The sequence below is a fragment of the Hemicordylus capensis genome, chromosome 2 (assembly GCF_027244095.1).
Source record: "Hemicordylus capensis ecotype Gifberg chromosome 2, rHemCap1.1.pri, whole genome shotgun sequence".
NCBI classification, from domain to species: Eukaryota; Metazoa; Chordata; class Lepidosauria; order Squamata; family Cordylidae; genus Hemicordylus; species Hemicordylus capensis.
In genome coordinates, this window is record NC_069658.1 from 176,271,953 (window position 1) to 176,286,563 (window position 14,611).

The window sequence follows — 14,611 nt, forward strand, 5'->3', positions numbered from 1 at the left end:
ATAGAACACATTGCAGTAGTCAAGTCTGGAAGTTACTGACACATGTACCATGGTTCTGAGATAATTTATCTCAGAAAACTGATACAGCTGGCATATCAGCGAACCTGACAGAAAGCCAAAGCTGGTTGGTGTGGGGGGAGAGAAAAAAAGTGGGGAACATATCCCTATCAAAAATAGCACCATTCCCAGTGGGAGAGTATTCCTTAGGCCAATTACAGCTCGGAGGCCACACTGGAAAACTGAACGCATTGATCCAGTTTATTTACACGAGGTCTTGCTGTGGACACTTATTGTAGACAATACTGGGTTTAATTCTGCTTCTTCCCTAGGAGACAGACTGAACTCCAATTAAAGTGAACTCCCACAGTTTTAACTTGCATGTAGACATGGCCAGGCTAACTAGCAGGAAGAAGTCTGAAATTTGAAAAACTGTATCCAAGTCAATGCTAACTAACAAAAAAGGAACAGACACTATCGCCAGGAAGTCAGTTCCTTTAATAAGAAAACCCAACACACTGGAAGGAAATGCTGGAGGCTTTCATGGCCAGATATGGCATAGTGTGTGTGTGTGGTGCGGGTTTTTGCAAAGTCAGGACAAAATACTTCTTTAGCAAGTGTTTACAACATACCTCATTGGTCACTGCTGTGAGTATCAGCAATATAAGCAAGAACTTGCTAATGACACGGACCATATTAGTGACAAGAAACTGGGCTAGACAACCCAATATTTTGGTATTTAGCAGGCTTTTGCTAACAAGAAACCAAACTGCCACACATGCATTTATTTTTTCTCTTGCAGCCCAATCCAGTGCATGTTTACTCAGAAGCTAGTCTTGAATTCTAGCTGCAGCATTAGACATTGTGCACATTACATACTGTACCTCATTTTTGCTTACACTCTACCGTGAGGCAGATTGGGGCTGCTATTTCCAATGCAGAGGACAACAGAATCTAGAGAGGCCAAATGTACTGCACAAGGACATTCAGATAAGAAATTAATCCAGGTCTCCAATCTGCACTGGGACACTCCTCATTTTGTATAAGAATCCTGAAGAGAATATATTTTATCTACCCTTTGCTAAGGCTCTTATATACAAGTAGAGAATCCACTTTAAAATATACATTTTTTAAAAACACACATACATAAAAGGGGAAAAGATTAACACAGTGTTACAACCATCACCTAAAACGTGTTCAAAATGAACAAAAATGACTTGGCAGAAAATTAAATTATTCAGACTGATAATGCAAAAAAAGTTATACAGAGATTCATAAAACTTTGTTTGCAACATTCATTAACAAAAAATTTGTCACCCATCAGTATTTACACAGAAACCGATCAAACCAGACATGACATTAAGCTGCCCTGAGCAGATTGCACGAGGGGTGGGGTATAAATATTTCAAGTAAAACAAACATATTTCCTCTTCTGTTTGTTCATTCTGGACTATGGCATGGAGGGGGAAAGGTTAACTCTTTCATCCTGGGCCACAGCCCTAACAAAAACCACCCCGCAGAGGGTTTTTTATTTATTTGATTGATTGATTGATTGATTGATATACCACCCTTCCAAAATGGCTCAGGGCGGTTTACAATTAAAACAAACCACTAAAACAGTAAAGAGCTAAAACAAATCAAAAACAATATTTTATTTATTTATTTATTTATTTTTAACATTTATATCCCGCTCTTCCTCCAAAGAGCCCAGAGCGGTGTACTACATACTTGAGTTTCTCTTTCACAACAACCCTGTGAAGTAGGCTAAGCTGAGAGAGAAGTGACTGGCCCAGAGTCACCCAGCTAGTATTATGGCTGAATGGGGATTTGAACTCGGGTCTCCCAGCTCCTAGTCCAGCACTCTAACCACTACACCACGCTGGCTCAATATAACAATTAAAAAACATTTTAAAACAATTAAACAATTACAGTGATTAAAATCCCAAAATCGGGTTTTTAAATTTTAAAATAAACCAGATATTAAAACCCCCAGAATTTAGGAAGCTGAGAAAGCTTGGATGAAAAGATGGGTTTTCAGGTGTTTTTTGAAAATTGCCAGAGATGGGGAGGATTGTATCTCAGCAGGGAGTGCATTCCACAATCTCGGGGCAGCAACCGAGAAAGCCTGTCTGTGTGTAGCCACCAAACAAGTTGGCGGTAAGTGGAGATGGGCCTCCCCAGATTACCTCAATGGGCGGTGGGGCTCATAATGAAGAAGACCCTCTATTAGATACCCAGGGCCTAAGCCGTTTAGGGCTTTGTAAGTTATAACTAGCACTTTGTATTTTGTCTGGGAACCTATTGGCAGCCAGTGTAACTCCATCAGTAAAGGAGTAACATGGTCTCTCCGAGATGACCCAGAGACCAACCTGGTTGCCACGTTCTGAACCAACTGAAGTTTCCGGACTACGTACAAAGGCAGCCCCATGTAGAGCGCATTACAAAAGTCAAGTCTGGAGGTCACCAACAGATGTACCACTGTTTTGAGGTCATTAATCTTGAGAAACGGGTGCAGCTGGAGTATAAGCCAAAGTTGATAGAGAGCACCCCAGGCCACTGCCTCAACCTGAGAAACCAGGGAGAGGTGTGAATCCAGAAGTACTCCCAGACTGCGAACCTGTTCCTTTTGGGGAAGTGTGACCCCCATCTAGAACAAGCAGATCCAAATCGTCTCTAGAGTTCTGACCCCGCACAATAAGTAACTCCGTCTTATCTGGATTCAGCTTCAGTTTATTCTCCCTCATCCAGCCCATTATTGCTTCCAGGCAGGCATTTAGGGAGGATATACCAGCTCCAGAAGAAGTTGGCATGGAGAAGTAAATCTGAGTGTCATCAGCATACTGGTAACACCCAGCTCCAAATCCCCTGATGATCTCTCCCAGCGGTTTCATGTAGATGTTAAAAAGCATTGGAGAAAGTACGGAGCCTTGAGGGACACCATACTTAAGCTCAGATTTTGAAGAGCAACAGTCTCCAATTGACACCATCTGGAATCTATCCGAGAAGTAGGAGCGGAACCACTGTAAAACAATGCCTCCCACCCCCAACCCCCTCAGACGTTCCAGAAGGATACTATGGTCGATAGTATCGAAAGCCGCCGAGAGATCCAAAAGGACCAACAGAGTCACACTTCCTCTGTCAATTCCCAATTGGAGATCATCCATCAGGCCGACCAAAGCAGTCTCCACCCCATAGCCTGCCCGAAAACCAGTTAAAAATGGGTCTAGATAATCAGTTTCCTCCAAGACTGCCTGGAGCTGAGAGGCCACGACCCTCTCAATTACCTTGCCCAAACGTGGGAGGTTGGAAACAGGCCTATAATTGCTCAACTCTGAGTGATCTAATGCAGGCTTCTTTAGAAGAGGTCTAATGATTGCCTCCTTAAGACAAGGAGGCATCCTACCCTCTCTCAGAGAAGCATTTATGATTTCCACCATGCTGTTTACAACAACCTCCTTGCTAATTGAACAAGCCATGTTGGACAAGGGTCAAGAGAACAAGTGGTAGGCCTCATTGCTCCAAGCAGTTTGTCCACATCCTCAGGAGTCACAAACTGAAACCGATCCAGTCAAATCACATAAGAAGAGTCATTGGGCACCTCCAGCTCAGACATCAAATTAATTGTGGAGTCTCCATCTAGGTCAGCCCAAATCAGGGATATTTTATCTGCGAAAAACTCTTTAAACACATCACAGTGGGTAACTGATGACTCCAAATTCTGGTTCAAGGAAGAGGGGGGCAGATACTAATCCCCTCACAACCCTGAACAACTCTGCTGGACGTGAATTCGCAGAGGCAATACAGGCAGAAAAGAACCGCCTCTTTGCTGCATTTATTGCCTGAGCATAGATCTTTAAACGTGCTCTATGTCGCAATCTGTCAGATTCGAGTCGAGTCTTCCTCCACTTGCGCTCCAATCGCCTACCTTGCCGCTTCAGCCCCCGTAGATCTTCCGTATACCAAGGGGCCAAATTTGAAGCGGGTCGGAGCGGACGCTTGGGAGCAATCGTGTCTACTGCCCTGGTGAGCAAGTTGTTCCAGTTCTCAACCAGGGCATCAACAGGATCACCAGCAAAGCCAACATTAAATCCCTCTAAGGCTTCTTGGAATCTCACTGGATCCAATAACCTCTTCGGGCAGACCATTCTAATGGGCCCCTCACCCCTGCGGAGGTGGGAAGTGGTTGTAAGTCCAACCTTAACCAGATGGTGGTCCATCCATGACAATGGGGAAATCACAGGAGTCCCCACCCACGGAACACCACCCTGATCAGAGTAAAATACCAAATCAAGACCTGCAATATGCGTCGGTCCAGAGACCACTTGGGATAGGCCCATAGTTGTCATGGCTGCTATGAACTCCTGAGCTACCCCGGACAGATCGGTCCTGAAATGAACATTGAAGTCTCCCAGCACCAAGAGTCTGGGAGACTCCAACGTGAGTTCCGCAACCAAGTCTGTGAGCTCAGTAAGAGATTCTGCTGGGCAGCGGGGCGATTGGTACACCAACAGAAGTCCCAATCTATTCCTGGTCCCAAACTCAAGTACACACATTCAATATGGTCAGATACCCCGACAGGGACCCTGGTAAGGGAGATGTTATCCTTATAGACCACAGCCACCCCACCTCCCCGCCCACACAAATAGCAAGGTTGACATTGCTATTTGCTCCAGAGGGTGGGAGGAAGTAGGGGCAGAAGTGCAATTCCATTAATTGATTTTGTTGGTAACTAAAAACAAGTTATCCTATGCACAAGAATCCAGGACAGATTACTGGACTGGCTTCTCATCACTGAAGCAGTTCTAGGAATCTTTTGTAGTGACCAGTCTCCCCTCCCCCAAAAAAGTTAACTGGAAGTGAACCCTGTCTCGACTGACAGGCTGGTGAACTCCAGGGCTCAGCGAATCAGCACACCAGGCGGGTCTGACCTAGAGAGCTGTTACCAGGATGAAGGGAGTTCTTTGAGAGAAGAAGCTAGGTTGCAGGTGCATAGGAGACATGTTGCCATGGAGGTTGGCTGCAGGAGAATAACTCTGCAGATCCTTGAAAGACAGGAGGGCAGAAAGCTTGAATTCTCATCAGGAGAATTCAAGGCAAGGAGCCAGGGCTTATGGCTTTGGAAAGTTTAGTCTAGGGAAATGTTTGTTTCGTCAGAATTCACATTAGGGATGTTATATTTCTTTGGGGTGTGTTCTCTGAATATTCTGGATACTGTTCTATTATAGGTTACCTGCAATGTAATTGAAATAAGAAACACTAGCCTATGCTAAACACACCTAGGGCGTTGCAAAAGCCTCTGTAAACATTTAAGAGTGCATTAAGACAACCTATAGCAATGGAATAAAACTGTTTTTTAAAAGCTCTTTTCTTTTTACAAGCCTCTCCGAGTTGATTTAACTCAGGAAAAAACTCAGGAGGGGGCCGAAGGGGGATCTCTCTGTTAAAAACATGTCCTCATACGTTCAGCAGCTATCAGTTTTCTCACCATGTGTAGGTTTGCATGTGGAAGAATTTTGTACTTGTCCAAGAGCCAAATTAAAAGAGTTTTTCTTCTGGGTTATCCCACCCCAATCCCAGAGAGTTTCTGTAGGCAAAATGGGTGACGGCAGCAGCATTTTGAACCTACCAATAATAGAGAATAGTTTTAGGAGAAGCCTGGCCAGGCAGCTCAGTAGGGATGATTCAACATTTCTTTCCCTCACATGAGCGTGCTCTGAGACAAAGGCTGTAATCCAAGACATCTTTAAAGTAACTTTTTGCAATATAACTCTTTATGCATTAGTTTTCACAAGTATCTGGATTTCTGTCATGTTGGGTGACTCTGATTAACTCTTTAATTTTATTTATTTATTTATTTATTTAGCATTTATATCCTGCTCTTCCTCCAAGGAGCCCAGAGCGATGTACTACATACTTAAGTTTCTCGTCACAACCACCCTGTGAAGTGGGTTAGGCTGAGAGAGAAGTGACTGGCCCAGAGTCACCCAACAAGTATCATGGCTGAATGGGGATTTGAACTCGGGTCTCCCAGCTCCTAGTCCAGAACTCTAACCACTACACCCCACTTCTACCACTGGCAAGTAGAAATAGGCTGCCTCATCTGTTACACAGCATGCACTTCAGCAAACTAAAAGAGGTTTCTGCTTGTGAAGTGGAATGGGAAAGGGTGTGTGTACACACACAAATGCAAAAGAACATACCAGAAGGGAGCAGACAGTACACTGTCTCATACAGACTGTTCCAGCCAGATAGTAAACAGTGAAAAGTTTGATCACACCCAATTTGCCAATACAGACATAATCCTCCCTACTTTCTTTTTAAGTTCTATGCATTAGGACAATCGCAACCAAAGATCTGCAAACAATTACTGAAGGGGTTAAATAAACTCTAGACCACACCCAGACATCAAGTACAAGAGCTTAAACACAACAGACTACAGAATGAATAGATATGTACAGGAAGAAGTCAGTAGAGATCTCTTCGTTATCCACTTAAAAAGAAGATCCAAATGTACACTGCACCTAGGGGCAGAACTGCCTATTGTATTGGCAAACACATATTATTTACTCATCTCATGTCTGTCTGCTACCTAATGCTAATGCAGGGGGAGGTGGCACTTGTAAGAGAGAATCTCCAGGCAGGAGAGTGTTTAATTCTTCCCATGCCTATTGATTGCTCCCTGCAAATCTGCCCCAGCCTGGTTTCATCCAGTCTTGAAGTCAGGCTAGAAAGGCAGTAGAAGATAGTCAGAGAACACATTTGTAAGGGACAGTTAAGGGAAAGGGTTAAACTGCCACCCACTGATTCTGTCCCAGAAACAGCCCCACATTAGTGTTAAGAGGGAAATATAGGAAGGGGATCCCCTGATTCCATTCTTAACACAGTTTTCACAAGCTTACTCAACACTCCCATTCAAAAACAAAAATACACAGAGAAGGGAGCTACTGAATTTACCTTAATCCAAGGCTAAGTTTTTTCTAAGTTTTTTTTTAATATTAGAAATCAGGAGGTAGTTTTAAATTCAGAGTCCTGTTCCTTTTGAGTAAATGCTGGTATAAGCTCTACTTTAAGGAGGTTGTCTTAAATTGAGAGTTGTCTTCATTTCAGATAAATATGGTACTCTGTTAACACATCACACACATTACAGAGGTAAGGTACAGATTGTATGTCCAGAGAACAGATTCAGAAACTTAAAACACACAGGCCCCATCCTCTGCTGGGAAGATTGGCTACAAGTTAGTCTGACTTGAGACACTTTAAGCACGGCAAATTTACCTTGCAGAAAATATCTCCATATAGAATACTGTTGTCATGTGTGGCAATTATACAGAGATTTTTTTGCCATGGGAAGCCATGACAATGAAGAGCTTCTCTCAGCACATCTATACACAGCAAGACAGACATGTGTGATAAACATATGCCCCATACAAAGTTTTCATGCTTTTTCTTGGTGCAACTTGTGCAGATAGTTCATTAAATAATTATAACCAGCCTCACAAGCCTCACAGTTACCAAAATAATAAATTTAGGCCCCCAAAAGGATTCCAAAACTGAGGTGTCTTGTTAAGCTAGGACATTCTGAATTAAGGGATGCTCAGCAACCACAGAAGGTATACACAACCAGAAGTACCAGTTTTCACTTCCACACAGCCCCCTCAAGACATAGGAACATAGGAACCTGCCATATACTGAGTCAGACCATTGGTCTATCTAGCTCAGTATGGTTTTCACAGACTGGCAGCGGCTTCTCCAAGGTTGCAGGCAGGAACCTTAGGTATGGGACCAGAACCCAAGAGTCCCAGAAAGTGGCTCTTGCTAAATTCTGCTGTTGTGAGAGCAATTAATTCTATTATCATTGGCTGCTACCAATAAAAGTTGATTTGATGCTGAATCTTTGGGATGTTTACTTTCTTTCCTATGTTGAGGGCATACAAAGAACTGCATCAGCTCTTTTGCCCCTGCAAGGGAGGGAAGGTGCCAGAAATAGCCTGCTCTACTCAAGCAACCAGGCTAGTATTAATCTCTGACCTAACTAGATTAAAAGCAGCAGCTTTTCTTGGGAGGCGAGAAAGACACCTTTAGGACCCTGCGTCTCCTACGTGCATGCAGAAAAGGACAAACTGAACCTAATGCAAGAAAACACATTTGGACCTTATAACCTCCCAGAAAGTGCCATTTAGGACATTTGTTATAGCCTGCTGGGATGTAGGAGGAGTAAGCTTCCAAGAGACTTAATATCTATCTATCTATCTCCTGTTCTTCCTCCAAGGAGCCCAGAGTGGTGTACTACATAGTTAAGTTTCTCCTCACAACAACCCTGTGAAGTAGGTTAGGCTGAGAGAGAAGTGACTGACCCAGTCACCCAGCAAGTATCATGGCTAAATGGGGATATGAACTCAGGTCTCCCCAGTCCTAGTCCAGCATTTAAACCACTACACCACACTGGCTCAATTTCCTACCCTTTTACCTCTCATACAGCAACAGCAACTCAGCACCTTCCAAATAACCATCCCTAAATTCTCCTGATTATCACTGGACAAGAGGTCAATTTGAACATGGCCTAGCAAAGCAGTTAACAGAAAATAGAGAATAAACTTTGATCATCAGATAATACTCAGTGCACCCCACAAACGTATTGTCATATATAAGATTTATACATCCAACAGTTTGTGCTTAGGGAGGATTGCAATCAGAAGAATGTTACCTTCTCAGGAAGCAGGACAAAAATCACGCTTTCCCAAAGCCTTTTCTCCAGCTCACTTTGGATGGAAAACTGTTAGCCCATTTTGCCTAGCATTAAATTACCCTTCACCTGCTGTTTAAAGAAGTGGCTGCATTTCTGCTATGTTCCACATCACAGTCAACTGGTTGCAACTCCTCTTAGCTGTTGATTGAGATCTCTACCCTCCATGCTTTTCTTTATCCTAAAAAGGTACAAAGTCTGTCTGGTTTGAGCAACCCTTAACAGCTTAAAGAGAATGATAAAAGTGAAGATTAAATCATGTCTGTGAAGAATCTGACAGGGTCTGCTAGGGGTTCATTGTGGGGATTTGAATTTACTTCTGATCTTTCATCAGATGTGGCATATTCTAAATCAGGCATGAGCAGAAGCGAGACTGTAGTCCACCAGCAGACCACTGGCCACATTTTCAGTGAACCATCTAGCACACAATGCAAAGAACATTGACCTACCTTAGTCCAACACAACATTACACTTTTGTTAAGAAAGAGCACACATTCAGGATCACTTGATGCAGTTTAGTTATACCTTAACTGTTAAGGGATAACTGCTGAGGGATCCCGAGTACACACTCTTGTTTTGCAAATGTAAACACATAGAAATAGACCACAGGGATTCTAGTTAAAGAGACAAAGAAGTAGACCACACAAGACTCAAGTCAGCCCTTCCTATACTAAATTAATTTGGTGTACAAAAGATACAATTTTAGTAACTAGCATTACTTCTCTGCATTCACAATCATTAATCATGGGTTATTATTCATACTCCAACCATAAACTGCATCCTTCCGACACTCTTCTCCCACTTGGGTTTTCAATACAGAAGGACCCTTAAAGGGCATTCAGCATTAATGAACAGCCACCTAGAAGTATGACTAGCCCAAATGCACTAAGCACCCCAAGCAGTTGAATGAAGCAGCCATTTCCTTAAGGAGGTTACAACAAAACAGCACATCATAAGATACAGGCCTCAGGATTCTAGACAATATTACAGAGCACACTGAAGCATGGTCATATCATAACTGTGCACAATCTGAGGACTGCAAGAGGATCTTAGTGCAGCAGGGTCAAAGTGTATCAGACCAGCCTGGGTGGGGAGGGGGCATGCTACAGTGGGCAACATGGGCAGTTCTCTTCTCCATTCATGGCTCTCTTTCCCCCTGCTCCCAACAACACGATAGACAAAGGGTATCTGGATTCTCTTACTCATTTCTCATTTTCAAATTGTCTATCTGCATGAAGCTTGGACCAAAGAGATAAATGTTCACTGTTCTACCACCTTCTCCAGCATCAAGGGAGCAGGATAAAGGGGAAAGTAGTGGAGTGGGGAGGTTTGCTAGGAGTACATCTTTAGCTCTAAATAGCAAGAATTTTAAAAGTACCCCCCTCTTTCTTTCGAGTGGCCTTAACTGGCTTGGCGGGCCCAGGAGAATTTAAACTAGTTTGTGTTAATATGCATGTTTTCCCCACAAGCTCTCAAAGCATTATAGCTAAAAGAGATCTAGGAAGATTTAGATTCACTATTCATGATGGGAAGGACCCACCCCAAAACAACCTTTTCCCACACATGGGAGAGAGGAAGGAGGGAAAAGAGCCACTAAAAAGAGAAGAGGAATATGAAATAAGGATGGGGAAAGACATAGGAGGAAGAGGAAAGAGCCCGGAGCGCGAGCAAGAGGGGAAGCAACCGAAGGGACACTGCATTAGCAGCCATGAGGAAAAGAGGGGGCGGAGAGAGGCAAGGAGTAAAACGGTGGGGAATAGGAGAGAAATTCGGGGGGGGGGGTCAAAACTCTGGCATGGAAAGAAATGGGTGGGGAAAGGGGAAAGAGGAGCTCTAAGCTTTAAAGCAGGGGCAAATCAGAGGATTACAGAAGAACCCCAATCCTGAGTGAGGAGGTAAAGTGACTGGATGGAGAGGGAATGTGGCAAAGCGGAGGAAGAGGGAGGACGAGAGAAAGAAGCGGGGGGGGGGAATCTGGGGTACACCGGGATACCGAGAACACACGATCCCCTAAGGAACAGAACGGAAAGTAGAGCAAAGCCCAGGGCGCGCGCGCTGGCTCGCTGGCTCACCCAGAGCTCCGTGCCCCAGTCCATGCTGGCAGCGCCCCCGCCGTACGCTCTCACTTCCTCCCCGCAGGCCCACCCAGAGCCCAATCCGTTGCCACTGCCGTCCCAAGGAGTCCCACTCCTCCGTCCGCATAACCTCCAGCGCCTGCCTGGGAGTGACACTCCCCGCTCCGCCCCCAACCACGATCCTTAAAGGCGCAGGCAGGGAGAAGACAACTCGAGAGGGCATTCCCCCCGCCTTGTAGGGAGGCGTCTGTCTCGTGTGGTCTTCCTCTGTCTTTCCAGGGTTTTATTCATGCAAGTAGAGGCCTCTGCTGTCCCCGCAAAGGCGGAGGGCGACGGTCTCCAGGATACAAAAGCGGCTGCTACCGCCTTCCTCCCTGAACACAACTTGCTCAGAAGCGAACTTCTATTGATTTCCACACAGGCACTGCCCCAGAGGGTGCAATTCTATGCATGTTTACTTAGGAGTAAAGCCTATTAAACTTAGTGCGACTTACTACTGAATAAGTAATCAGTGGTGGCTGGTGGTGGCCAATGGGGCGACGGGGGAGGGAATGAGTTCTGTGTGTGCTCAGGTGCCCCCTCTATTTGATTTGATTTGATTTGATTGATTGGTTGTTAAATTTATATACCGCCTTTCATTAAAGCAATCCCAAGGCGGTTTACAGCAAAAAATTTTAACACAAGATGGTAAAAAAGACACAATTAAAATATTAAGTGGGGGGGGGGGAATATTAAACAAATCTGATTAAAAATTTTAAAACAAAAAGCATAAAAGCAATAAAGATTATAAAGAGCAGCAGCAGAGAATCAAATAAATGCCTGGGCAAAAAGCCAAGATTTTACATTTTTTCTGAAAGCTGTGATGGAAACCGAGGAGCAAATAGCCATCAGGAGAGCATTCCAGAGTCTGGGGGCAGCAACAGAGAAGGCCCTGTCCCGCGTACACGACAACCGAGCCTCCTTCATTGTCGGCACCCAGAGCAGAGTCCCCTCAGATGATCTTGTCAAGCGGGCAGCAACCCTTGGGAGCAGGCGGTCCCTCAGGTAACCCGGGCCCAAACCGTTTAAGGCTTTAAAGGACAAAACCAGCACCTTGAATTGGACCCGGAAACAAACTGGTGGCCAGTGCAGCTCTTTCAAAATGGGTGTGATGTGCTCCCACCGGGCAGCTCCAGATAAAACCCTAACTGCTGCATTTTGCAATAGCTGCAGTTTCCGGATGTTCTTCAAGGGCAGCCCCACGTAGAGCACGTTACAGTAATCCAGCCTTGACGTGACTAATGCATGGGTAACTGTGGCCAGACCTGCCTTCTCGAGAAAGGGACGCAGCTGGCACACTAGCCGAAGCCGTGCAAAGGCACCCCTGGCCACCACCTCCACCTGAGCTTCCAAAAGCAGAGCCAGGTCCAATAATACCCCCAAGCCGCGTACTTGTTCCTTCAAGGGGAGTGCAACCCCATCCAGAACCGGTAAAATCTCATCCTGATTGGCTCTCCTATTGACCAACATTACCTCCATCTTGTCTGGATTCAATTTCAGTTTATTAGCCCACATCCAACCCATCACGGTCTCCAGCCCCCGATTCAGGACATCATCCACCGCCTCCCTTGGATCAGGTGATAAGGAGAGATAGAGCTGAGTGTCATCTGCTTATTGCTGACAACTCAGTCCAAGTCTCCGGACGACCTCTCCCAGCGGCTTCATGTAGATGTTGTTGTTGCCAAGATGGAACCCTGGCTTTAAAAACAGGGTTTGGGATCAAACCGACAAATATGATTTACACTCTTCATCAGACTGAAACATTCTGTGTACCTCTAAAGACCGCATGCTCTCATACTGGCAGATGCCAACGCAATAAGATGCATGAGAGAACCTCCATGAAGCTCAAGCTATGCATGTTAACTCAGAAGTGTGCCGTCAAGTCGGTGTTGACTCCTGGCGACCACAGAGCCCTGTGGTTGTCTTTTGGTAGAATACAGGAGGGGTTTACCATTGCCTCCTCCTGCACAGTATGGGATGATGCCTTTCCTATATCACTGCTGCCTGATATAGTTGTTTCCCATAGTCTGGGAAACATACCAGCAGGGATTTGAACCGGCAACCTCTGGCTTGGTAGTCAAGCCATCTCCCCGCTGTGCCATTAGATGGCTCTTACTCAGAAGTACATTCCACTATAGTCAATGAATGCTTCCTAGTTAAGTATACATAGGATAACAGCCTAAGGACAAAATTAGACATAGCCCATCATTTAGCAAGAGGCTAAATACAAAATAAACTAGAAATTTATTTGATTATTATTATTAAATTAAAAGTCATACTGGGGCATGGGGAATGCAGACTTGAACTGAGGCATGTGTTAATGCAGGATAGTGTTGTTAGACTAGGACAGGGGAGTAGGGATGGGCCCGGACCCGTCCGGAGGCCATTGAAAAGGCCTCCGGACCAGTCCGGACCTGGGTGGTTCGGATTGGGGGTGGGGGGTCGCCTTAAGAGCGGCGGGAGGGTTTACTTACTGACGTGCGCGCGCGCAAAGCATTACTGGGAGCTTTGCAGAGCCGCAGCGGGGAAGGGGCGGCAGGGAGATATCCTGCCGCCCCAATTACTCTACAAATTACGGCGCCACAGCGGAAAGCGGCGGGAGGGGTAAGTAAACCCTCCCGCCGCTCTTAAAGCGACCCCCCACCCCAGTGCCGGACCGCAGTGTGGCGGTTCCGTGCACACCCTACAGGGGAGACCTGAGAGTTTTCCCAGTGCACATTTTAGAGCTATAGAGTAGGAATCCCCCATTGAAATATAAATGTTTTAAATAAATAAATAAATAAATAAATAAATAAATAAAAATTGTTGTTGTTAATGCGTGCTCAGATTTCACTTCAGCAGCAAGAACTGCTTTTAGAAGTTCTTCGAGGGAAAGAGACTGAGACTGCAAAGCCTAGGACTCTAGGCTCCCTCCTTATCCCTTCCCACCAATCAGCCTGACTCAGAAACCTAGGCTTGTTCCTCCCTTTCTCCAGTGAAGCCCAGCCACTCACTACATTTCAGCAAGCAAAGAGATCAACTCTTCAACCAGCCTCTAAGGATTAAGTCCACCAGGAGGCTCCCACAGTGCCCAGTTAGCTTGCTTGTGATTGGTCAGAATATCACTTTGTCAGCTATTCCAACTTCTCATTGGTAGAGTTTGTTCTAAGCCAACGCCCCCAATAGGGCGGGAGGGGGGAGAAAAAGAAAAGGCAGGTCTGGATTGGTGCTGGGGAATTAAACATGCAGTTTGGGAGTGGCCAAGGACCATAATTACTCCCTTTGGGGTGCGGCAGAGCCCACTGAACACCCTGAGAGGGAGGAAATGTATTTTTAAAAGCCACAAAATACATTTTTAAAAAGAGCCATAGGAGGTGCCCTCTAGTGGTAAGCACTGCAGCTTGTACAAGAGAAAAAGAAATCCAGATGCGAGCAAGGAAGAAGACTAGAAGATGATATGCTTAGGAGAACTGGAAGAGGGGGCTGGCAAGGGGGGGGGCATTGCCCCTCTTACCCTTAAAGGCCAGCTTCCCATGAATAGGTGACAGGGGATCTGACTAAAAGCAAGCCTTATGGTAGAAGCAGGTTCCCATCAGTTAATATTCACAGCTCTTGGACTGAATCCTGCCTTATTACCACTTTGCTCAAATGTGAAAAAGGGTTTACATCCTGCACACACTCTACCTTGGGTGGACAAGGATTCTAGGGCAGAGGAATGGGTGTCTTATCTGCAGTTAGAGCTACCACAACGTATCTTAGGGTGATGAAAAGAAACGAA

At 45.2% G+C, this 14,611-nt stretch overlaps 1 protein-coding gene across 4 annotated transcripts in view; it reads right to left on the reverse strand.

Annotated features, from left to right (window-relative positions):
• The window catches only part of TRIP10 (thyroid hormone receptor interactor 10), a 111,375-nt gene extending 100,103 nt beyond the window's left edge, over nucleotides 1-11,272 (reverse strand). For 3 of the 4 annotated variants that reach the window (XM_053294355.1, XM_053294357.1, XM_053294354.1), the window contains exon 1: nucleotides 10,813-11,272. In XM_053294355.1, the coding sequence (XP_053150330.1) occupies nucleotides 10,813-10,836 (24 nt within the window). In that variant the 5' untranslated portion in view covers nucleotides 10,837-11,272. The remainder of the gene's footprint in view (nucleotides 1-10,812) is intronic. The other variant, XM_053294356.1, reaches the window with a different exon arrangement.
• Nucleotides 11,273-14,611: the final 3,339 nt, after the last annotated feature.